The following is a 24,744-nucleotide window of genomic DNA, read 5'->3' as shown; positions in this document are numbered from 1 at the left end:
TTTGTGCGTGCTAAGCAAGCACTCTACCAATAGAGCTTCATTTCCAGCCCAGGAAAACTTACTTGCATTGTCCTAACCCAAGGTAGGGTACTTAAAATTGAAAGAAATTTATTATATATTTCAAAATAACTAGACAGGCAGAGTTTAAAGGTCCTTAGTACACAGAAATGGAGAGAAAGAAATGGCGGTGGTGGCGCACACGCCTTTAATCCCAGCACTCGGGAGGCAGAGGCAGGCGGATCGCTGTGAGTTCAAGGCCAGCCTGGTCTACAAAGTGAGTCCAGGACAGCCAAGGCTACACAGAGAAACCCTGTCTCAAAAAACCAAGAAGAGAAAAAAAAAAAAGAAAGAAAGAAAGAAATGGCAAGTACCTGAAGTTGATCACCACTCATTGTATATATTTACTAAATTATTATACTGTACTCTAAATGTTAGGTGTCGATTTAAAAACTAAATGAATTGGAGCCGGATTATAGCTCAGCTGGGTAGACGTCGTGGCGTGCATGAGACTCTGGCACCACCAAAAACTGAGCAGAGAATCTGGCTTATAACATGGGAAGGTTGTGTTTGGTTGGTTGGTTGGTTGGTTTTGTTTACCTCCTGCCGCCTCCACTTCCCATCAGTCCATGGGGCAGGGCGGGGCAGGGGTGGGGCAGGGGCGGGGCAGGGGCGGGAGGCTTGGAGTGTATGTTATAATTAATTTATTCATTTGTGTCTGCCCATCAGATTTATGTGCTATTCTTTTAACGTTGTGCAGGAAAAGTAACTGTAGCAAATATTGACACCGATGATGGCAGATGGAGGGGTGGGGGTGACAGTATTTGGGAGCCACACCTAAGACTGAGCCCAAGGAGCTTATGGAGGGAAGAGCTACATACTAGAAAGCAAAACAAACCACAGGGGAATCTTACAAACGCCTATTTAACACTTGATTCAGAGCACAGCGAACCAAGTCCCGAGAAACTGTGACCGACTTTGCTGAATCTCCTCTCAAAATAGAAAGAGTGGGCCTGTTGTCTACACATCAGACTGCATGGACAAGTTTAGGGAGAGAAGATCGTCTGGGGAAACAGCATCCAGGCAGGCAGGGTAGCCAATGGCAGCGTGGTCGTCAAGGAGGAAGTGGAGAACCAAGTACTGAGTGGCTAAGCTTGCAGGCCTGTTTTATTAGAGGGAAGCCTACTGTTAGCGTTTTCTCTATTGCCGCTAATAACCCTTAAAGGCTCCATAGACTTAGAAACCGAAAGCAGAGTGGCACATGGAGGCATTCGCTTCCCTCCTACTCACTACGCTCCTTTGGACCATACATCTTGGCCACATACGAAGCACCTTCTCCACCACTGAGCAACACTGCCAGCATATTATTTCTCTCTCTTGTTTTGTTTGTTTATACGTGCAGTGTGTGTGTGTATGTATGTATGTGTGCGCGCGCGTGTGTGTCTGTGTGTGCACACTATACAAAAGAGTGAGACATGTTCGTAAGCGTGCAGATACTCAAAGTCCACACAGGCATGTACTCAAAGGAGGAGGACAGGTTTATCCCTTACTCTTCACCTTATTGCCTTGAGACAAGGTCTCTCACTGGACCAGAAGGCAGCCATTTCAGCTTTGCTCGCTGGCCATGGAGCTCTGGGAATTCACCTGTCTCCACCCACCAATAATACTAGGGGCACAGGCACTCCTGCACAGTTGTGTATATGGGTGCTGGGGATCTGAAGTCCTCGCGATTGCAGACTAAGCACCCTTAAACACTGAGCCATCGCGCCAGCCCCTCAGCGAAACTTGAAAACAAGAAGCTGGTAAAGAGGACCCTGCCACCTTTAAACACACTTAAAGGGCTCCGTAGGAAGAATGATATTTCTTCAGCCACTATCTTTATGCTAATTTTGCAACTTCCAATGATCAAGCAGGGAGATAATGAGACTCTGAATGCAAACAAGGAAGAGTAAAGGCAACTGTATTTATAGTTTAGTTATGCCAAACCTTTTTTTTGGGGGGTGGGGGGGGTAGGGGGAAGCGACACCTGTCCTTACTGACGAAATGTAATTTCAGAATGTATTTACTGAGCATCGATTATCGATTATAATAAACACAACAGAACACTGAAAGAGCACCAGAAGCAAAGACACACGTGCAGTTAACCTACCCTGCAAGATCTTTCAAAGGTGATAGCCCCTAACAGGCAAACAGTAATTACAGACCTGAAAACTCAGCTATACTCTGCAGGCAACTGGCAGTCAGAGCGAGAGCATGTGCAGGATGTCTTTTGGCAGAGAGTTAGGAAGAAATCTTACCACCATGATTCATGGACCACCATTTCTTGGGCAGAGACTAATGAGCTCTGATGACTGTGCCATCACCCCCACCCCCTTGCCAGTCTGCTCCCCCACAAAGCAAATAAAATGAAAACTGTGAAACACACTAAATTCTCAGCAAGCGGGGAGGAGCATAAATAGGGATTATAGGGATTGGTGCGTACCTCGGGGAAAGAAATTTGCACGGCGAATCAGTAGAGTCACGTTTACCTGTGGCTGTAGCGTCTACAAGCAACACACTGATTCTAAGGCCCTAGCTCTGCTCATTTGCAGAAGGACCAACCTGGGCTGGAAGCTCCTTTCTGATTCTTAAATCTCATCAGGTGGCAGCAGATGCAGACGCAGAAGGAGGCTCACGGAGGGTGAGCTAAGAACACATCACACCTGCCTGGTGCAGAACTTGTGAGGTCAAACAACATTAACTGTAGCCTTAATTGTTTTAACGATGTAAATTTAAATTAACTGTTCCTTGGAATTAGCCCTGTAATTAAAACTGAAACAATTCATTATATTCTATCAAGGTCCACAAAACAACCAGGTACTACATAAAAATTACTTACAAAACTAAAGAAAAGCTATTTTCACTGTGGAGGTAATTAAAACTCCAGACACGCCCAGAAATAGGTTATTTCTCAGTCTGGAATTCAAAGCAGATCATTATAATTTTCTCATTATTTTATGTGAGTCTGGACAGCTACCGACAGTGTAAACATGCTGAGTTTACATTATAAAATATGTGATATGTACACAAGACATTTTCGTCAAAAATAAAATTGGAAAGCCGGGCGTGGTGGCGCATGCCTTTAATCCCAGCACTCGGGAGGCAGAGGCGGGCGGATCACTGTGAGTTCGAGGCCAGCCTGGTCGACAAAGTGAGTCCAGGACAGCCAGGGCTACAGAGAGACCCTGTCTCGAAAAAACCAAAAAAAAAAAAAAAATAATAATAATAATAATAATAATAAAATTGGAAATCATCAAGGAATTAAATTGTTTAGTTGTATAGAACTTGTTATTATCTAACCTCTACAGTCTTAGGCTTTTCTAGCCTAACTTTAAAAACAATTTTATCTTTAAGTGGAAATTTTATGAGGGGAAAAAGAAACAAATGAAACAGGAATGTCAAGATAAGTGAACATTTTCAATTTATTACTTCAAAGAAATGTAAGTAAGAATCAAATATAAATACCTTTTATCAAATTGGCAAAGGTTTTTTTCAAATTATACTCAAGAGAAGGAAAAATATGATCTTTCTGGAGAGTGACATACTTGGCAATATTCATCATAAAGCTTGAAAGGAAAGAAACTCCCAAATATCACTGGAGAAAATAAGAAAATTCCAACTCTTTAGAGAACAACTTAGCCTCAGGCCCCCAACCCAGGACTTCTGATTCTAGGAATAAACCTAGAGAAGTAATTGGACATGTGGGTATATCAACCATGCAGTAGGGCAGGCCCCATGCCCAAAAGTAGTTGGCCAGAAAAAAAACAGACACCATGGATATCTGTGTGTGTGTGTGTGTGTGTGTGTGTGTGTGTGTGTACACTTCTTTTCATCTTGTTTTGTAATGTATTTTTTTATTTTATTGATACTTTTGTAGTTTGTCAGTCTTGACATTGTTGTGTGTCTGTTATTGTTTTCAGAGAGAAAAAGAACATGAAATTGGATGGTAGGCAGGGCGGGAGAATCTGGGAGGAGGTGGAGGAGGGAAAAGAATAGCATCAATATATATTGTCTGAAAATAGTTTTAATACAAACCTTAATGAAGAAAGAAAGAACTGGGCTAATGTGCAATAATCTATGTCCAAGGGAGTCCCTGCAGTGTGGTTTATAACTGCAAATAAAATGGCAACTGTGTGAAAAGGGCATGGAAGACTGGGTATCTGGTCATGTTCTTACAAGTTAAAATGTATAACTGTGACAAAGAATGAGGCTACTGTATGTGTATTAATATTGGAAGACAGCCAAGAGTCATGAGAGAGTTTAAGGAAAATATCCTATACAGTAAAATAACACATGTAGGACGGTGTTTACAAAGTCAGTCATCAAAAGTGAACAGTAATTATCTCTGAGTAGTTTGAGATGAAGTGTGTGTGTGTGTGTGTGTGTGTGTGTGTGTGTGTGTGTGTGTGTGATTTTTTTGAGACAGGGTCTCACTATGTAGCCTGGCTGGCCTAGAACTCACTACATTGACCAAGATGTTCTTGAACTCACAGAGACCCACCTGCCTCTGTCTCCCTTGTTCCAGGATTAAATACACGCACCACCAAAGTTGCCTAAAGTTGTATATTCTTATTACAAATTTCCCTTTAGTTTAAATGCTTATATCATAATGGCAACCAAAGCCAAGTTTTGAAATCTAGAGAAAATACTGGGAGTGAGAGAGAAGGAGATAGTCACAATCTTTGGTTGACTTCCTGGAATTTAGTCTTTTGCCATCGTACGCTGGAGACTACGTGGCAATGCGCATGATACTGAAGTAAACAGGTATTGAAATTCTATTTAAGCAAATGCAATGGAACTGGAGATTGCAAATGTACAAATACATTGATTCAGACACACTTCATAATATTGGTCAGTGGAATAAAAAATAGCCCCAATAGACACTAGTGGTACACATATCCTGCATTTTTCATATGCATACGCACAGGCCAAAAGCCTAAAGATTATGTGTCACAATGTACTCTGCAGTAATTAGTCATTTTTGTTTTTCTTTTCTATTGAATATTCTTATAATAAAGAGGTACTATTCATAAGCATTTTAAAGTTTTAAAAATACTCCTTGTAGATTTTTTTTTAGGTTTTAACAGATGGGGAGATTGTTTTAAAAATGGTATTAATCTGTAAGAAATGAAAGGATCCCAACCATTGTGTCCAGGAGAAGCTGCATCACCAACACACACACACAGACACACACATACATACACACATACACACAGACACACATAGACACACACAGACACACACATACATACACACATACACACATACACACATAGACATACACAAACACACACACACACACATACAACACACACACGTACATCCCATTTAGCTAACACGCACCATGCTAGAAAGACTGGAAAGCAACACCAACACAAAGCAAGCAGGAGGCCCACGGTGCCTATTCTGACTGGGTGTCCTGAGACCGACCGAGTTATAAAACACACTGGCTCAGATTACAGGCTAAGCATGACAAGTCCGTCTGATAGAACCCAACAAAAGCATGTGCACTGAATGAGAAATGTACAGATCTGCTTCCCTAGGCTAGAGTGAGTTACAAAAGCAGAGATTAGCTCAGTAGGGTGAGATCTGCCCTGCCATTTTCCTGTCCCCTTCTGAAGTGTGCCTTGTAAGCATTTCCTACATGACTTACTTATGACTACATTCAACTAAAATAAGCTCATATTGTTTTTTTCAAGGTGAACAGAAGAAGAAGCAAGAAAGACTGACTTCTAAAAAGGGTCAAATTTAGGTACTTTCAGGTAAATCAGGAGATGCTAGTCCTCCCTTCCTCCCTCCCTCAGAAGAGCATTCTGGCTGATCACAATAGTTTTCTCTCCTGGGCAGTGTGGATGACACAGTTTTCCTGTGACTTGCCTTCCTGTAATGTGCAGGAATTCCTGCACTCTCTGGTACCCTTCCTGTTAACGTACATTTCAGATTTCCTCAAAAGGCACACTACCGCTTTAACATTTGAAAAATGTCAGCTCAACCCCAGACAGCTAATACAAACAAGCCGAGAAACACACCACCTAAACTCACAACTGTGGAAAACAGAATCTCTTTTTAAGAAAAGTCTTTCTCGGAATCTCAGTGTTGGTAAGGCTAGGGGGGCGGAAAGGAGGCCAGTCCTTCCAGCTCCTGGGCAGTCTGTAATTCTTTACCTCTGCTATGCCTTAAATTAGAGGTCTGTAAAACCGAATTATAGTGATCTAAAAAGTTCATAAAGGTTCGTGAATTGAACATGTTGTTAAATTCTTCAGTACTGTGAGATTGTACCCACCTCTCCCTTTTCCTCTCATTTCATTTGGCTAGAGTATTAGAAAGAAGTTTGGAATCAAAAAGAAGAAGAAGAAAAAAAAAGTGCTTTTGGCCATTGGAGGAGAGCCTTGCTGAGCTAGGCCAAGTCCACATAAAAAGGCCAGGCCAAGACTCTTTGGCCATTTCTAAAACGATTGCCCACTTCTCTCCGCCAGTAATTTTCTTTTTGGACAAAAACCCCATGTTCATACCAGATAGTGTTCGCAAGCAAGATCTGGTTGAGAAAGCTGACTTGAAGGACCACCGGTCTCTGACCCATGCTCAAGAATGGAAAAGTGTCTCACAATTATACCCCTGTTAGCCTCCAAAGTAAAAGACATGACCTGCCGAGAAAGTGGTTTATCTCACTTATAGTAGGACCAAAAACGATGCAGAAAGGAAGTTAATTTAGAGCACAAGAGCCAAAGTGGGGTGTGTGTGTTGGGGGGCGGGTTGGGGGGCTGGTGGCTGCAGTAAATATAACCTTTTTTGTGCCACTTCCTGACAACTCCACAAATATGAATCAATATTGCCTCTAACCTCGTGGCTCCATTTCTCTTCAGTAGCTGGGCTGTTTAATTTTTTTTCTTATTATATATTCTCATTTATTGGCTCTGGGTGTATGGGGTGTGCATGGTGCACTCGTGGAGGTCCAAGGACAGCGTGTAGGAGTTGCCTTCTACCATGTGAGTTTGGAGGATGGAATTAAGGTAGTCAGGCTTGGCTGTAGACACTTTTACCCACCGAGCCATCTCCCTAGCTCAATCTGGGCTGTAATCTGTGTCACAAAAATTTCCTCACATTCTCGCTTTCTCAAACCAGCTGGTAATTCTCAAAGAAAAAGGCTTCATTTTAAATAGTCTTGTGTACCCCCAAAATCTATGTACATAGACATATATGCAAATATACATGTGCATGTACATACATAAGTATGCATGTACACAGAAATAAGCATGTATATCATACATACATACATACATACTAAGCTGAATCAAATGAATGAGTGAATGTTTACCAAAAAGTAACGAGATGCTGTCTCTTCAGTATGCTATAGCGCGGACTGACTGTTGTAAACTCTTATTTCTCTGCTCAATTACAAGATTTTGAGTTTTCACCAGCAAAGGAATATCCACACCTTTAAAAAAAAATAAAAATGCCAATTTCTAGATTCATCCATTCCTGTCTGTAATAGTTAAACTATTTCATCCTCCACTTTCCTATTGCACACAAAACCAACAACAACAACAACAACCATAATTAAGCTTACTTTAAACTCTGACGACCAGCCCCTTTCTTCATGGGATCAGACACATCACATTCATCAGGTAGAATTAACTGGTATCGCAACTCCAAACAAAAGTGTGGTAAAAAAAAGCTTATTAAATACCTTAATGTCACCAGATCGTACTCCAGTGGTGCCCCCAGGTAGCCTAGAGCACCTCTTCATTTTGGGACATTTCTCAGATGTCATCTGATTTCTCTATGGTAAGGAAGATTGCTACCAAAACAATTAATTAAAGGTCTCACAAGCACCTAAGCACACCTTGCCAGCCAGGACTTTTTTTTTTTTTTAATTCCCTCCACAGAACATCAGTAAGTCTGCAAAATACAACCTTACAAAAACATTTTAATGAAATAAACTTGAGAAATAAAACGAAAAAAGGCAACCATAGCCCTGAACTTCTGACCTGTTAAGAGAACTTAATATGCCCAAATATACAAGCAGTTACACACTTAAGAGTTCCCTGCATTTGCCAGTGAGACAGTGCAGTCGTCTCACGTTGATGCAATGCTTTAAAACGCGGTTAACCCCTAAAATCTCCCCTAGGCGCATAAGCATCTTCCAAATGGCCAAACACATTTAGGTCTTCACCACTGCAAGCAACTGATACACTGTGTAAAATCTCGGAAGAGCAAGACTTGCCTGCTTTTTTTTTTTTTTTGTAATAATACACTGCTCCCCACACTTCACCTTTACTTCCCTTAAAATTCAAAAGTTGCCTAATGTCCAAAGCGAAATCAATACCAATTTAAGCTGAATCCTGGCACAGCAGTAGCTCGTTCCCTCAAAAAAATAGAAGATCGTATAAATTTTCTAGTAGTTTAAGTCGAGTTTTACCTTTCATCTTCACCTCGCGACTTTTCGAAAGTTTGGATTCCTGTTGCACACAAGATTACTTTGAATGTGCGTGCATACTGAAGAAATGTACTATTATATAAAGCATTGCACATTTAGACGCTACCAACCTGCTATATCTCTCCTGACTGTGCAAAAGGCAAAAAGGCTCGGTAATCCTAGCAGAAGAATGCAAATAATGTCAATGCACAGCTGAACTGCAAGCCCTGCCTTACAGGAACTCTCTGTGTCTGCAAAAAAAAGACACACACTAAACAGGAAATGCAACTGAGCTGTGGAAAACCTCAAACTTAAAAATGCAATCGCCGGGCGAAAATTGCACCCATGCATTCGTGAATGCATGCATAAGCCTTTGCATTTTTTTTGCAACTAATGCAAACAGGCTCTTACCTTTCGACTGAGACATTTTCCCCTTTCCTCTGATGGGGGAGGGGAGCACAAAAGACTTTGCCTTGCTTCTCTTCTGTAGCTAGTTTTGCAACAAAGATGCAAGCTGCAGGCGTGCAATCTTCATGCAAGTGGAGTTTCTCTTGACCGATGCAGCAGATGGACTTTCAGGGAGTCAAGATGGAATTGCACACCTTGCAAAACAGTCTGGAAAGTGATTTTTCTCCCAGTTGCAACGTTAGGGAAGGCTGTGCTGCAGCTACATGATGGGCCAGGGCTGGCAGCTAAAAGCTCCAAACTTGGAACTGAGTATCTTAGTGCGCAGACGTCCTTCCTGCGAAAGGCGTGAGGCCCGCTGGGTAATGTAGTTCTCCTGTAGAGTCCACGGGTCTCTGACTTAAGGAAACGTGCTCCTGTCGGTGTCTGAACCAGATGACTGGCTAAGCGCGACACAGATATCACTCAGATAAACATCAGGCGTACACTCTTTAGTAAGTGAAGGGTGACAAACGCCATAAAAGGAGCCTTTTTTTGTTTTCGAAAACCCCCAAATGAACAGGAGAACACAGGAGTAACTAACGCTCTTTTGGCCCCCCTAAGCAAAGGTTTAACTCAGGGTTGAATGCGTTGATTTTTTTTTCCCCCAGCTCAGTACCTGTGTACTGTTCTGCCTGTTGACCGTTCACCCTGACACCTCATTTTACAACAAACATTTTTCTTGAATGGGGATTTTGGTCGTGATCTGGCCCTTCAGAGCAGACACAGAGTTGTATTTAGTAAGAAGCGATCCGAGTCAGTTCTTTTCAAGAAAGCTGATTATTTCAATACTGGCTAGGACTGAGGGAGAGAGATTTGGAAAGTTCTACTTTCTTACAGGGTTAGAAAGAAAGTTTTGTTTCTTATATATCAAGGCCAGTTTTAATCAAAATTACGATGTTCGATTGTTTTTTGTTTGTTTGTTTGTTTGTTGTTTTTATTTCTTCCTCTCCTGAGGCAGGTGAGGATGAAAGGAAAAGTCCCTGGCCTTAAGAAGAAAGGATGGGTGGTGGGAGCAGTACCCTTAGGAGAATAAAGTCGGATATCTTAGATATTTTTAATACCAACAAGAGATGTTTGCTGGGAGCGCAGAGCGTGCCAGGCGTCCTTCCAGGGCTTGGTGTTTTCCCTTTTCCCTGCGGTTCTCAAGGCTAGAGGTGCACTTTGTCTTGGTACGGAAAACAACTCCCCCTTAGGACACAAGCAGTCCCTGAAAGAAGTGGAAAGGATTAAAGAGTGAGCAGGGAGCTCTGGCTTCTGTTGCACCTAGTAGGCCACCTTCAGGAATGTTCTTTCAAGGCAAATAGGGAAGGAATGAGGGTTGCAGGTTATTTACCTACAAACAAACTAGTAAGGGAGAATGGGACACTAAGAATACCATATTGCCACTAAGTAAGAGTGGCGCGGTGAAAAAAAAAATTAAAAAATAAAAATAAAATAAAAAATAATAATTAATAAATAAATAAGAGTGGCGCGGTGGTCAGTTTACCCCATGTGAGGGATTTTTACAAGGCCTTAATTTTTGTTTTGTTTTGTTTTGTTTTGTTTTTTCGAGACATGGTCTCTCTGTGTTGCCTTGGCTGTCCTGGACTCACTTTGTAGACCAGGCTGGCCTCGAACTCACAGCGAGCCACCAGCCTCTGCCTCCCAAGTGCTGGGATTAAAGGTGTGCGCCACCACGCCCCGCACAAGGCTTTAATTTGTTTACTCAAAAACAGATAGGAAGAGGTAAAAAGGTTTGAGAAGGAGAAACTTAATCAGAGCCTTGTTTTAACAATGTAAATTCTCCCTCAGTGATCTCGGTGGGGATGGGTCAGAACTGGGAGAGGCAATAGTTGGTCAATTGTGGAAAGCCACAAGAACCGCTTTGAAAGAAGATTCATACACCACGGCCACTAATGAAAATGTCTGGAATTGTATTAAGAATTCTAGGAAGCCAGGACCATCTGAGCACTGCAAGAATTGGGGAGAAGGCCACCCACCATGTGTCGGCTGCAAATCAACTTTTTAAATTTCTTTTTCCCCCCCTCCCAGCAGTACTGGAGATTGAATCTAGGGCCTCAGGCATTCCAGGCCTGCACTCTATCATAGAACTACAGCCTCAGCCCTGGTCTTCATTTTGAGGCGTATTTTAGCTGAGTTGCCCAAATTGGCCTTTGAACCCAGTCTGTAACACCCACAGGGTCTGTCTGAATTTGTAATCCTCCTGCCTCTGCTCCCCTCCCAACACAAGTGAGCAAATCAGCTCTTTAAATACGCATTGAATTGGGGGAGAGGGGGAGACAGGCTAGCACAAGTTATTTTTTCATTGACCCACTTTACTGATATATATGTGTATGTATGTATACATATACATGTGTGTGTGTGTGTGTGTGTGTTGAAATCTTCCCTTGTCTGGTTGTCTTAGAACTCAGGGTGTAGAATTTGCAGTAATTCCCCTGCCTCTGTGCCCCTGAAGCGATAGGATTACAGGCATGTCCCACAATTCCTGCCCTCCTTCATTGACATTCAGGTAACTTCATCACATAGAGAGGGACAGCATCAGCTTCCTGTCCCATGTGTCCACACAGAAGGACTGTCCTTTACCTTCTCTGCCTTTTCGGTCTAGCCCGTGCTTTACCTCCCTGCCTTCCTTCCTTCCCTCTGCACACAGAACCTCCTTCAAGAGCCTTTTTTTTTTCCTCTAAGTTTCACTGAACCAGGAGATGTATGTGCAGCAAACCGTTTCAACACACTCTCACTTTCCTTCTGAAACAAGCACAGGAACTCCATAGCTTCACATAGACGGGCTTAGGGGGCGCAAGACCTGAACCTCATGTCATCAGCTTCCTTGCTCTCTAACGAGCCTGGGCTTATTTATAAAGAGAGTTCTCTTCTTTCAATACCATTATTATCTAGTGCGCAAACGTGTGTCTGCACGTACCTGCACGCACGCATTTGTGTACGTGCCTAACATGGGTCACGTGTGAAGGTCATGGGACAACGTAGCAGGAATCAGTTTTCTCCTTTCACCATGAGGGTCCTAGGAATCTAACTCGGGCCATCGGACGTGACGCCAAGTGCCTTTAGCAGAGCCATCTCACCAACCAGGGAAGAGCTCCAGTCCGGCTGCTGTACTCCGTGTAGGCACACATGAGGCACAGCTGGTAAATGCAGTACATTCTGCGAGGCGATCTGCCTGCCGCTCGCTCCCCACAGAGACAAGACATAGGCAAGCACATGTACACGCAAACACCTCTTAACCAAAAGCCAGGCTGAACCATAAACTGTGACATGACAGAGTGGGGCCGCTTATCTTCTGTCTCCTGAGTTTTGAGCGGGCCACTGCAATGACACACGGGGAATTCCACTTCTTTGAAACTGAGGTTTGAGAAGGAGGTTCTTCCCTTGGTGGGAAGGGGTGTCTTCCTCCTCCCTCCCCTGCATGGTCAAGGAGCTGGGCTGCCCCTGTCCTGCCAGATTGCATTGGCGCGCAAGAGCAAAAGCGAATCCCAGCAGCTTCCTTAGAAGAGCAGCGAGTGTTTATCTTGGGGTTGTCTGACTTCAGATCCTTCTAAAATGCAAATGGCACGGTCTACTTTATCTTGAGAATCAGCATCCCAACTCCTTGGTGTAGTCCTAAAGCCTGCATAACTTTCACTTCCATCCCTCACCCCAGTCTGCTACCACGCCCAGGAGAAGGCAGGATTCCTGGCCATTTTGAGTGCACTTGCCCTGTACCTCCAAGTCTCGTTCATTACCTGATGGTTCTGACTCGGTTTTTTTTTTTGACACTCTCGCGATATCTCTGTGCTGCGCACGCCCGGCGGGCACCCTCATTCGCTGCAGTCCCTAATTCTGTAATGCCTCCTCACATACGGAACTCACCTAAGACTCCTCTCAGGGGCCGGGTGTGGTGGCGCACGCCTTTAATCCCAGCACTCGGGGAGGCAGAGGCAGGCGGATCGCTGTGAGTTCAAGGCCAGCCTGGTCTACAAAGGAAGTCCAGGACAGCCAGGGGCTACACAGAGAAACCCTGCCTTGGGGGCGGGGGAGGGGGGGAAGACTCATCTCAGGGCTGACAAGGGTTCGTTTATCTATGTGTCTCTGAAGGAGGCTAGAGAACTAGAGATCTGAGAGTGTACCACATTTTGCACCCCAAGGGGCACATTTTGCACCCCAAGACTTGCAGCATGGAGTAGTCATACATGGAGTAGATGGGGTAAGGACCTGTAACCTTGGCTAGCCTGGAATAACTAGATTGCAACAATAGAGGTAACACCACCTCAGGGGAACCCAGAACACCTGGAAAAACACCTATGATGTCAGGCTGAAGGTGTGAAATTCTTGGAAGGAGGCCCTTAGGTTCGGTCGGTCATACTGGTTTCCGAAGCAGTCCTTCTAGAATAATGGGGGGGGTGGGGGGGAGGAGGTGGTAGTGTGAGCGTCAGGAATACCCCATAGGCCAAAGAAGGTGCCTGCTATAACTCCATGGCAAAACCTCTCCATCAGTTTGCCTCCTGGGGATGTTTGGCGGTGCCTGCTTTATTGTAATATGGAAGGGGGGCGGGGGGTGGTTGATACCGGTACCTACTGGATAGGAGGAAGGAATGCAACTAACATACCATGGTACCCAGGAGGTCGGTTCAAACGCCAGTGTTGAGTATGAGAAATGCTGTTGCATAGCATGAGAATTTTCTCCCTCCTCTTCATTTAAACACATGGTATTTGGGAAGATGGAATTATTTGGATGCGAGGAATTTAAGTTCTAATTCCCGCTGTAGACAGGAGCTGGGTCTACTGAAGTGAGTCATTCTCACCTTTCTGGGATTCCTTTCGTCCATACATAAAACAGGGAGGGTTCAGCCCCAGGCGTCACTGATTCTACCATTCCATGCCGCCTCACCCAGCTTGCATGTCCGCTGAAGCCACTAATGATTTAAGGAAAAGCGTTTTAAAAGTCAGCTAAATGTCTTTCTATTCGGCAGTTAGAAGGGTTCCCAATCCCTTGTCAGGCAAGACAAGGAGTGACCATCCTAACACCATGTCTTAGCAAATGAGACAAGAGATGGTCCTATGACATTCCGCCAAGTGACCTTCAAGGGAGCAGTACAGATCTGAGCAGGACACCTCCGAGGGTTCAGAGAAGTGTCTCCAGACATCAGCGCCAAGGGAAAGGAGGGCAGCCATGTTAAAGCTGTGAGGGGAAGGGTCCAATGTGAAGAAGCATAAGACGGAGAAGCCCACAGGGACTCTCTGGGATGTTTGGTTGTCTTTGTACATAACGTTTACGGCTTGTTTTTATTTGGGGGCACATGTCTGTGTCTGTGAGTGGGTACGTGTTCATGAAGGGGGATGAGTTCCTATGGAGGCCAGAAGAAAATGTCTGATCCCCCAGAAACTGGAGCTACTGGTGATTGTGAGCTAACCAATGTGGATACCAGAGGCGAAACTCGGGTCTTTTGGAAAAACAGCAAACCTTCTTAACCACTGAGTCACTTCTCCTTCTTGTAATGTATATGTGTATATGATATATATATATATGCATTTATGTTATATATGATATATATTTCATATATGCTGTATATTTCATAGATGTGAAACAGATGAATTTTTTTAACTTAAAGCATCCCAGTGAACGATGATTGGCAGCAGAAAAGTTGGTTCAGCTTTGCTGTCAGTGTCCTCTCTAGTTCAGCACAGTTATACCTGTTTACCCTTGTCTCCGAGTCAGCAGTTTAATCAACATAATATTCTTATTCTATTAGGACATGGATTTGCATGTCACTAATTTCATATATTTTAGCCTATGGCTCAGTCTTATCCTGGTCTCCATTTTGGTCTTTATTTTCTGTCTTCTACTCTCCATGCAAAATTCAAAGCCATCTCTCCTATAAAGATGTCCTTGACAATATCATCCCTCCATCCTACTTCTATTTATTTTATCTTATTGCCTATTTATCTATCTTTATTTATTTGTTTTTGTTTGTTTGTTTGTTTTGAGGCAGGATTTCTCTGTGTAGCCTTGGCTGTCCTGGACTCACTTTGTAGGACCAGGCTAGACTGAGCTCACAGAGATCTGCCTGCCTCTGTCTCACAGAGTGCTGGGATCACAGGCGTGTGCCACCCCACCCAGCTTTCTGTCTATTTTTTTGTTTTGTTTTGTTTTTCTTTTGGTTTTTCGAGACAGGGTTTCTTTGTGTGTAGCCTTGGCTGTCCTGGAGTCCCTTTGTAGACCAGGCTGGCCTTGAACTCACAGAGATCCGCCTGCCTCTGCCTCCCGAGTGCTGGGATTGGGCGTGGGCCACCACACCTGACTTCTGTCCATTTTTTAAAAATTTTCCCCATTTAATTCTAACTCCACTTTAGCTTTTATTAGACCTATACCTAATGAGACATATATTTACTAATATCTCACAGTAATCTTACTTGCATACCTTGCTTTTTTTTTTTTTTTTTTTTTTTTTTTTTGGTTTTTCGAGACAGGGTCTCTCTGTGTAGCCTTGGCTGTCCTAGACTCACTTTGTAGACCCGGCTGGCCTCGAACTCACAGTGATCCACCTGCCTCTGCCTCCCAAGTGCTGGGATTAAAGGCGTGCGCCAACACCACCCGCCTGATCTTGCTTTTTTTTTTTTAAAGATTTGCTTTTTAATTGTGTGTGTACACGCACATGCACATGTGCATGCACCTGTATAAATCTATTTGTATCATATGTGTGCAGAGATCCAGAAAAGCCAGAAGAGAGCATTGCATACTTTGGAGCTGATGTTACAAACTATCATGAGCCACCCAGTGTAGAAGTGGGAAGTAAAACCGTGTCCTCTGCAAGACCCGTTATGTGCTCTTAAACACTGAACCATTTCTCCCAAATCTTACGTTTTCTGCAGCTGGTGAATCCCTGTACATTGCTAACCCACTTCTTTGGGAAGACCTCCTTGCTTGACTCATCTTAACCCTTGACTCTAAGCTTAGCTGCAAATGGGTTCACTGAGACTTTCCAGGTGGCCATAGAGACAGTATGTATCCAATCTATACTTGTTCATCTGATGTGCTCATATGTTTATGACCTAGATAAAAGATAACTACCTATTAGCTTAGATCAGCCATCTTTGTTATAAGTTAAAGAAATGCTTGCATAGGGATTTGTTAAAAGAAAATTAAGTATAGCATCTAGGAATTTGTTTTGTTTTGTTTTGTTTTGTTTTGTTTTGTTTTGTTTTTTGAGACAGTGTTTCTCTTTGTAGCCTTGGCTTCCCTAGACTCCCATTGTAGACCAGGCTGCCCTCGAACTCACAGTGATCCACCTGCCTCTGCCTCACAGAGTGCTGGGATTAAAGGCATGCGCCACCACGCCTAGCCTTAGGGATTTGTTAAAAGAAAATTAATTACAGTATCTAAAATATTTTAAAGGCAGGCAGATCGCTGTGAGTTCAAGGCCAGCCTGGTCTGCAAAGCAAGTCTAGGACAGCCAAGGCTACACAGAGAGATCCTGTCTTGAAAAAAAAATTGTTTTAAGATTCCTATAAAGATTCTAGAGTATCAAATTACTGAAAATAAACTGTCCTTCATAATTGGTAGTACTTGAGAACTATACTCAGTCCCCATCTGACTACATTCTTATTGAAAAAGAAAACAATATTTATATAATATATAAATAGATAGATAAATAGATAGATACATGAGATAGATAGATAGAGAGATAGATAGATAGATAGATAGATAGATGTTCCCTGGCAACTCAGAAGTCATGTAAAGCTCTAATATAATATGATTTTAACCTTTGCCCCCAAATCAAAGTCCTAGATAGAAATGTTATCATGCGCTGATTGACAAACAAGTCTCTAGGAGGGTCTAAGTATAAGTTGTTCTGCTGTGCCATGAAACCCTATAAATGTTCCATGGTGTCATATGTGTGGAGTGTTAAAGTACTGGCAAGTAGAGAAATACCCCCAAAATATTAAAAAGTAACACAGGCCCCACAGAGATTTCTAACTCTGCACAAGAGACAAACTTGGGATCAGAACTTCTGCAATATGTTTTTTTTTCCCTCTACCTAATACCTGATCTTTCTCTCTTTCCATATAGAAATACATACACACATGCACATATACTAACATACGCGTATATATGCATGTATATATCTGCATAATTTTCTTTCTGATACAGAATTGGTATGTAGCAGTTTCCCCCAAGATAAAACATTTCATCTTGGAGGGAAGCATGTTAGGTTGCAAGGTGTTCTACAAGTGGCGTGGGGAAAGGTGGGAATGGAGGGCCGGATGCGAAACCTCCCATCCTTCAAAGAAGCTTCTGAAGACTTAGGATAGTCTAAAGAGAAGTGAAACATTCCAACCTTGAGAGAAGCTCCTTAAGTTCAGGAAGCAAACAACCCAAGAGTTCCCAGGAAGTCCCTGAAACTGATCAAACTCACCGGTACTGCCCCCTTCCCCAAGCAAGTTTAAGCTTTAAGGACTGCTGGGAAACAGACTATCCAAGCTGCCTGGAAGAAATACCGTACACTCTGTCAAGCTTCAAAAGTTGTGTAATGAGCTCCGGGTTTCCAGTTTTCACTAGTCCTTATCCATGTTGGGGTCTGGCTTTTGGTGGCACAGCTGTCTTTCAGTCAACTACACTCTCGAAAATAACACCTCAGCCATAGACCTGTGAGTAATGCTAAATAAAACTCATTGGTTTACCAATTTACTAATCTAAGTCCTGCTCTGTGTGGCGTCAGAAAAATATGAAATGTGAAGAACCCACAGCTTTGTAAAATAAACAAATAAATGAATGAATAAATAAATACTAATGTCTAACTCTGGGGTTTCCTACTACATATAAATCTGGTGCTCCTTTGAAACATACCGAATCAATTCCACATCTAATTAGTCTTGAACTGCTTCTATAGAGGACAATTGAAAAGGAATTGCATACTGCCCAAAGACTCACCCTGTAACCATTTCAGGGAAAATGCCCCCACAGCCTCATACTGGGCACTACATCCTCCTTTAACTATAAAGAAAGGGAGGCTCCCTGTGGCTGCCTTTTCAGGTATCTAAGGTATTTTGCCAGCAGAACCCACATTAAAAGGCTAGGAGTAGCAATGTATGCTTATAGCCACAGTGCTGGGGATTGGGGGGACAAGGCAAACCCTGAGATTTGCTTAGCTAGCTAGTCTAGCAGAATTAGCATGAACACACACACACACACACACGCGCGCGCGCGACAGAGCTAACATTTTTCAGGGACCAAAAAGAAACATAAATTGATATTATAATCAGTATATCGTAACCTGGTTTTTAAAAAAGTAGTAAGACTTTGGTTAAGGCCTATACTTTCCATAGGTGGAGTACAGATTAGGAAAGTGAACAAAAGCCGTAAAGCCTTCTGGGTAACTAACAGGCATTGTATTTTTGTACTAAAGACACTAGAATGGATTGGCCCCCAAATTCTAGTTTTTCATCCCTTCCTGTGGTTGCTTTCACCTTTACCAAAGCAGATGGTTGTGAACTACCGTGTGAATAGTAGAACCGAACCCGGGTCCTTTACAAGAACGTGCAGTGCTCTTAACCACTGAGCCATTACTCCAGCCCCATTGGGTGACTTTTGATATGAGCTCTAAAATGTACCTTCTTTAAGAGGGATGTGGTAGCATTTGTTATAGTTTAATGATACAAGTTCATCCCATGACCAGGTAAGTCCCTACAAGGTGCGTATAGCTCCTTTACGCTCTCTGTCCCTTGGAAAAGACACTGTGACAACTCAGTAAATACTGTAGTTTTTGAGGATGAGTCAGAAATACTGATCTAGGACATAGTGTCATGCCCTTCAAGCCTCCTTGCTCTGTTTACGTTGATATTAATAGAAGATTCTGGGCTCCATTCATAGACACGAACTATTCCGGTCATGCTGACCTGATGCACTTTGTTAAAAAAAAAAAACTATTAAGTATTCTGGGAAATTTCTTAGGTAGATGACATATTAAAGATATAGAAAAAGGTATAATTGTCCACAGAAAGTTAAGCTGTTTGAAGTACAGTTGTACAGAAATAGCATAACAAATTTCTTCATAAAATCACTTCCTTTGGGTTAATAACCAAAGGGTATGTTTTATAATTGACAACGTATATTTATTCCAGAAAAGCTAAAAATGACACTGATTGGTTTTTTTAACTGTATGTTTTTTTTAAAGATCTATTTGTGTTTATGAGTGTTTTGCCTGAAGGTATGTGTGTGCACCACATGTGTGCCTGGTGTGCTCACAGAAGTCAGAAGAGGAAATGGAGCTAATTGGGGGGAGGGTGGTTGTGTGCTCATTAGCCAAGTGCACTCAGAGGTCAGAGGCAGCAGACGCCCCCCAAGGCCTGAGGATGTAGGCAGTTCTGAGCTACCTGACCTGGGTGCTGGGAACCTAACTCTGATCCTTGGAAAGAACAGCCAAATCTCTTAACCACTGAGCCATCTCTCCAACCTCCCCACTTCTTCAAGATTTGTCAACTAATGATTTTATTTCTAGACCAAATTAAAAAAAAAAAAGGATGTCATTTATCTTAAGTAACATATCACATAACTGAATAATATTTTATAAGAATTATCTAAGTATAAAACATCTGATGAAAGCGGTCTTCATACCATTCATAAAAGGTAAAGTCAGCTGGGCTTGATGGCGTATGCCTCTAATCTCAGCACTTGGGAGGCAGAGGCAGGCAGATGGCTGTGAGTTCGAGGCCAGCCTGGTCTACAAAGTGAGTCCAGGATGGCTGAGGTTACACAGAGAAACACTGTATCAGAAAAAAGAAAAAAAGGTAAAGTCAACTGAGGTCAATAGCGTAACCTAGATATCATGTAGGTCCATGGTCTGCCTATCCGATAAGAAGCAAAGCAGCAGGCTGTGTTCCGTTCTGCTCTGCTGCACTCGCGATTTTCAGGAGTCCATCTGAAGCATCTTTCCGGTACTCTTACCTCACTGCCTTCAGAAGAGCCCTGAAGAGAATCTCAGAAGCCTGCACTTTTCCTAAAGGCAACTGGAGATTTCCATTTTGTAAATCCTTATTGTTTCTGTTTTTAAAAACAACAACAATGAAAAACAGATAGGCCAGGAGGTGGCGCCCACCTTTAATCCCAGCACTCAGGAGGCAGAGGCAGGTGGATCTCTGCGAATTTGAGGCCAGCCTGGTCTACAGAGCAAGTTCCAGGACAGCCAGGGCTACACAGAGAAACCCTGTCTCAACAACAACAAAAAAAAGCTTTAAAAAAACCAAACAGATAAATATATGGATGCATTTGTTAACCTTTTAAGAGTATATTGCCAAACTGCAGGTATTGTATATAAAGAAACTATATAGATTCTGAATATTATCTGACACTGTGCATACATTTTGAAATGCTTGTGACATTTTCTTCTCCTGCTCTTAAATGCATCCCTGTAAACTTAGGAAGCTCGTCATGCAGTTTGTCAGTACGTGTTGAGATGTTTAATATAAAAATAGTCTTTTTGAAAAAAATACACGTTTTTAATCTTTTGAGTTAATTCCACACAGGAGCATCTAATAATAGTTACTTAAAATGTGTCATGTATGCTGGACATGGTGGCACATGCCTATAATCCTAGCACTGAGGAGAGGTAGAGGCAGGCCACTCAGGTGTTCAAAGTCATCCTGCACGTCATAGCAAGACGGAGGCCAGCCTGGCCCACACAGTAAAATCCTATTTCACAGAAAAAAAAAATGCTGTATAAAAACTCTGGAGGAATTATACACATTTCAGTTTTATTCTATGCCTTTGTAATGGGTGGTAAACAAAGGTGTAGGGCTCAGGAAACAGAAGTAAAGCCAATTAATGTTCCTTTTTATTGCTTGCTTGCTTATTTACTCACTTTCTTATGTACTTCCTTACTTATCTGTGTGCTTGTGCATGCATATGCCACAACATGTGTATGGAAGTCAAAGGACAACGCTGGGGAGGGAGTCAGTTCTCTACTTTCACTATGTGGGCCGCGGGGATTGAATTCAGGTCTCCAGCCTTGATGGCAAGTGCCTTTACCTACTGAGCTATTTTGCCGGCCCATGCTTTACTTATAGATTCAAGAAAAGAATTATACTGATGCTAACTGGAGGCCTCAAATTTGTGTTTCAAAGACTAAGTTAGGGTAAAACAAAACAAAACAAAACAAAAAAAACCCAGAATTTTGGGAACAAAACAAACCACAAAGGTAAAGTACATTACCCCCCATATCCCTGTAGCTATAGCTGCCTGTTGTTTGGGCCAATACTGGAGGAGTCAAATTGATTCTGATGTTAACTTGGTAGAGTGAAGGTGCTGTTCAAGTTTGCTGACTAAAGTGTCTCATGTCACAATTTTATTTTGTTTTGCTTTACTTTTGTTTGTTTGTTTGTTTTTGAGACAAGGTTTCTCCGTATGTATCCTGGCTGTCCTGGAACTCAGAGATTCACCTGCCTCTGCCTCCCGAGTGCTGAGATTAAAGGTGTGAGCCCCCAGCTCCCAGATTCATGTCTGGGAGCTGAACCTTGAGCTGACCTTGAGCTGAACCAATAAAAAAGGTAAAATAAAAAAAAATCATTATTGACTAGTCTCTTTTCTATTTAGAATTTTTCAGAAAAGCAAAGGCTTTGAAAATAGGACTAAAATAATATCATCCTGGATGTTACCAAAATATTAATACAGTTCCTAGTCCAGACACAAGCCTTGTTCAGTTGTTTCAGGTTCAAGCATTTATATAATCAATAGGCTTCGCATTTGTAGATTTATTTTGTTTTTAATGTTGTTTCTCTGTTTCTCTGTCTCTCTATCTCTCTCTGCATGTGTGTATGTGTGTGTATGTGTATGTGTGCTTGTGTGTGTGTGTGTGTGTGTGTGACATGTGCACACATGAGTACAGTTGCCCATGGAGGCCAAAAGGCAGTGTCAGATTCCCCTGGATCTTGAGCTATGAGCTGTTTTGAGCTGCACAACCTGGATGTTAGACATTTAACTGTGGTCTTCTGCAGAAACAGTGCTCAGTATTCACTACTGAGCCATTTTTCTAGCCCCCGGGTGGATTTATTTTCAAAGGACACCAATGACTCTAAAAGATGGACTTTACTGGCGGAATGTGACACTCCAGTGGCAGTGTATATAATGTTTTATGGGTTATATTTCAAGTCCATCTTTTAGTTAGTTTTAGTGGTGGTCTGCATGCCGTGATGGTGACGGTGTAGATATGTGCATATGAGTGCAGGTACCTTTGGACACCAGAGGCATCAGATCTCCCTAGATCTGAGCTTGCAGACAGTTATGAGCCACCTGACATGGCTACTGAGACCCGAACCCTGGTCCTCTGCAAGAGCAATGTGGTGGCTCTCTGCATAGTCTCTTCTTCAGTCACCTCAAGTCCATTTTTCAAATGAGAAGTCAACATGTGTTGAAAAAAAAATATTAATTCTGATATCTTCCAGGTACTTTTTTCTCCTTCAAATATTTGATTTAAATGGGAAGGAATATAATCAATAAGGCATAAGCTTGTGTTGGATTTTCATCTCCTAAATTATGGTTGCTATGACTTCAGGCTGAGCAAATCACCTTCCTGCACTTTGATTTGCATCACCTTTGAAAAGATGTTGCTAACGGACCCTACCTCACAGGTAAGACGAGCACTTCGGTCACTACTTTCAAAGCACTAAGAAACTACCTGGTACTCCTGTGCTCCAAAAAGCCTACTGAGAGTTTTTTGCTTTGCTTTGTTTGGTTTGTTTTATTTGTATGAGTGCTTTGCCTGCCGTCTATGTGTGTTCACAGCTTGTGTGCCAGAGGAGGGCATTGGGTCCCCTGGAGCTGGCGTTACAGGCAGTCAGTGCTGGGAATCAGTACCCATTCAACAGAGCAAAGTAATCCTTGCTCTCCAGTCCCGCTACTGAGGGTTTTAATTGTGAGTGTTATGGTGTTGTTTCTAAGCACAGACTCCTTTCTTGAGAATGATACAGGATGCCCAAATCTGAATCTTATCAAATAAAAGGGGTGTGTGTGTGCCAGAAACCCTCTATTTCAAAGCTACAGGAAAGAAAACTGAAATTAGACTGTAACTGCCAACATGGGGAAATATGAATAGAAACTCTTAGACAAATGGGAAGAAAAAGAAGGAGAAATATATATATATATATATATATATATATATATATATATATATATATATATATATTTGTTTCAGCAAATCAAAACACTGTGGGATGCTTGCTTAGAGGAAATGGAGGCCATCTGGAGAAAATTTCATTCTACAGGGTGGAATGGGTTTTAAAAATGGACTAGCTAAGGCTAATGGATCACATAAGCCTTGGGCCATAGGGTGTCGGAGATGAACAAAGCAAACAGCAGGAGGCATGGTGATGATTAATAAGAGGTTGGTTGGGGGTGGGGAGTGGGGGGAGGGGCGGAGTAGCTGCCAGAACCAGTCAGCCATATTCCTTTCTAAAGGAGTAAGGGGATAAGGTGATGACATTCATTTTGGTTCTTTGTGATCACCTGAGAATTTTAGAACCTTAAATCTGTGTGCCTGCATCTTATTTGTTCTATCTATACGGTTCGTTCTCTCTCTCTCTCTCTCTTTCTCTCTCTCTCTCTCTCTCTGTCTCTCTCTCTCTCTCTGTCTCTCTGTCTCTGTCTCTGTCTCTCTGTCTCTCTGTCTCTCTGTCTCTCTCTCTTTTTCATTACTTATCAAATTCATGCTTTGACATTTTCACTCACGTATAAAGTGCAGTTCTAACTAGCACTCCCTCCCACTCCTGTCAGTCCTTCCGCCCCGAACCCCTGGCCCATATCCATGTCTTTTTGTTTTGTTTTGGGACCTATTGAGCTGGTCCATGGCCATCTATCATGAGGAGGGCTTGGGAACTACTCACTGGCGGGTACACAGCATGCTCACAACTGAAAACGGACTCTTTCCTCTCCCAAGATCTTCCAGGAACCCACATTTCAGCAGGGCGGGGCCTATCTACATACTTCCTATGGCCACTGCATTTGCATCTGCCCTTCCTGTAGCACTACTAGCGGTTGCTGCCTTTTTTGCCGATTAACTTGTCCATTGGCTCAGCACAAAAAAAAACTTACATTAAGCGTATCTTAAGATCTTCAAGATGGGTTTTTCCCCAGTTTTGTACTTATCTAAAAGATAAATAGTAGAGGAATGTCTCACTGTTAATCATAATGTAAAAATCTTTCATTAAAGATCAATTGAGTCCATATTTAAATTAATTGTTTAATGCCTGTCCAAAGTGATCAACATCGTGTGTTTGGAATTAAACAGGGGCAGGTGAAAAGAACAAGAAAGCAGGGGTTGGGGGGATGGATGGTGGGGTGGGGGGTTGGGGGGTGGAGGGTGGCAAATGATTTGCTTTTTAGCTAAATTCTTTACTTTCCTTATCAGTGAATTTTAGAACCCCTTGTGGAAGCTGGATGTGGTGCACAGGTCTGTTATCTCATCACTGTCATGGCTTAGACAACAGTTTTAAGGAAGAGGCCACCCTGCTCTGGGTAGCAATACCCTGCCTGTTTCTATATGGAAATTGAATAGCCTTCCCTTTCTGTACTAAGAGAAGTAAAGTTGTAAACAACCTTATGTAAAATTCTTCAAAGGTCCAAAAGCTTAGAAAGTATTATACTGAAGTTTTCATATATTCAAAAAAATTTCAAAAGCCCAACCTATTTAAGTAGAATATATACGCTACCACATTTCCCTGAAATGTTATTACCATTTTCTCTAGTTGCTATGACTTCTAAAGCTGGGATTCTTAAGTCAGAGAAAATGTACATATATTTAACCATTTACTTATGTCTTTTTCTGATCAACTTGTTTTAGGAATTAATGTTTTTTGAAAAGACA

The 24,744-nt window shown here is 42.4% G+C and overlaps 1 protein-coding gene across 2 annotated transcripts in view; it reads right to left on the bottom strand.

The window, feature by feature from the left end:
* The window catches only part of MAP2K6 (mitogen-activated protein kinase kinase 6), a 122,888-nt gene extending 113,715 nt beyond the window's left edge, over positions 1-9,173 (bottom strand). Inside the window, exon 1 of one of the 2 annotated variants that reach the window (XM_084803356.1) lies at positions 8,864-9,173. In XM_084803356.1, coding sequence (XP_084659482.1) covers positions 8,864-8,879 — 16 coding nt within the window. In that variant the 5' untranslated portion in view covers positions 8,880-9,173. Of the gene's footprint in view, positions 1-8,455; positions 8,566-8,863 lie in introns of those variants that run through there. The other variant, XM_084803357.1, reaches the window with a different exon arrangement.
* Between the last annotated feature and the right edge of the window lie 15,571 nt (positions 9,174-24,744).

This window comes from Acomys minous (assembly GCF_964271855.1).
Source record: "Acomys minous genome assembly, chromosome: 12".
Taxonomy (NCBI): Eukaryota; Metazoa; Chordata; class Mammalia; order Rodentia; family Muridae; genus Acomys; species Acomys minous.
Note: the sequence above shows the minus strand (reverse complement) of the source record. Positions and strands in the feature narration are given on the sequence as shown.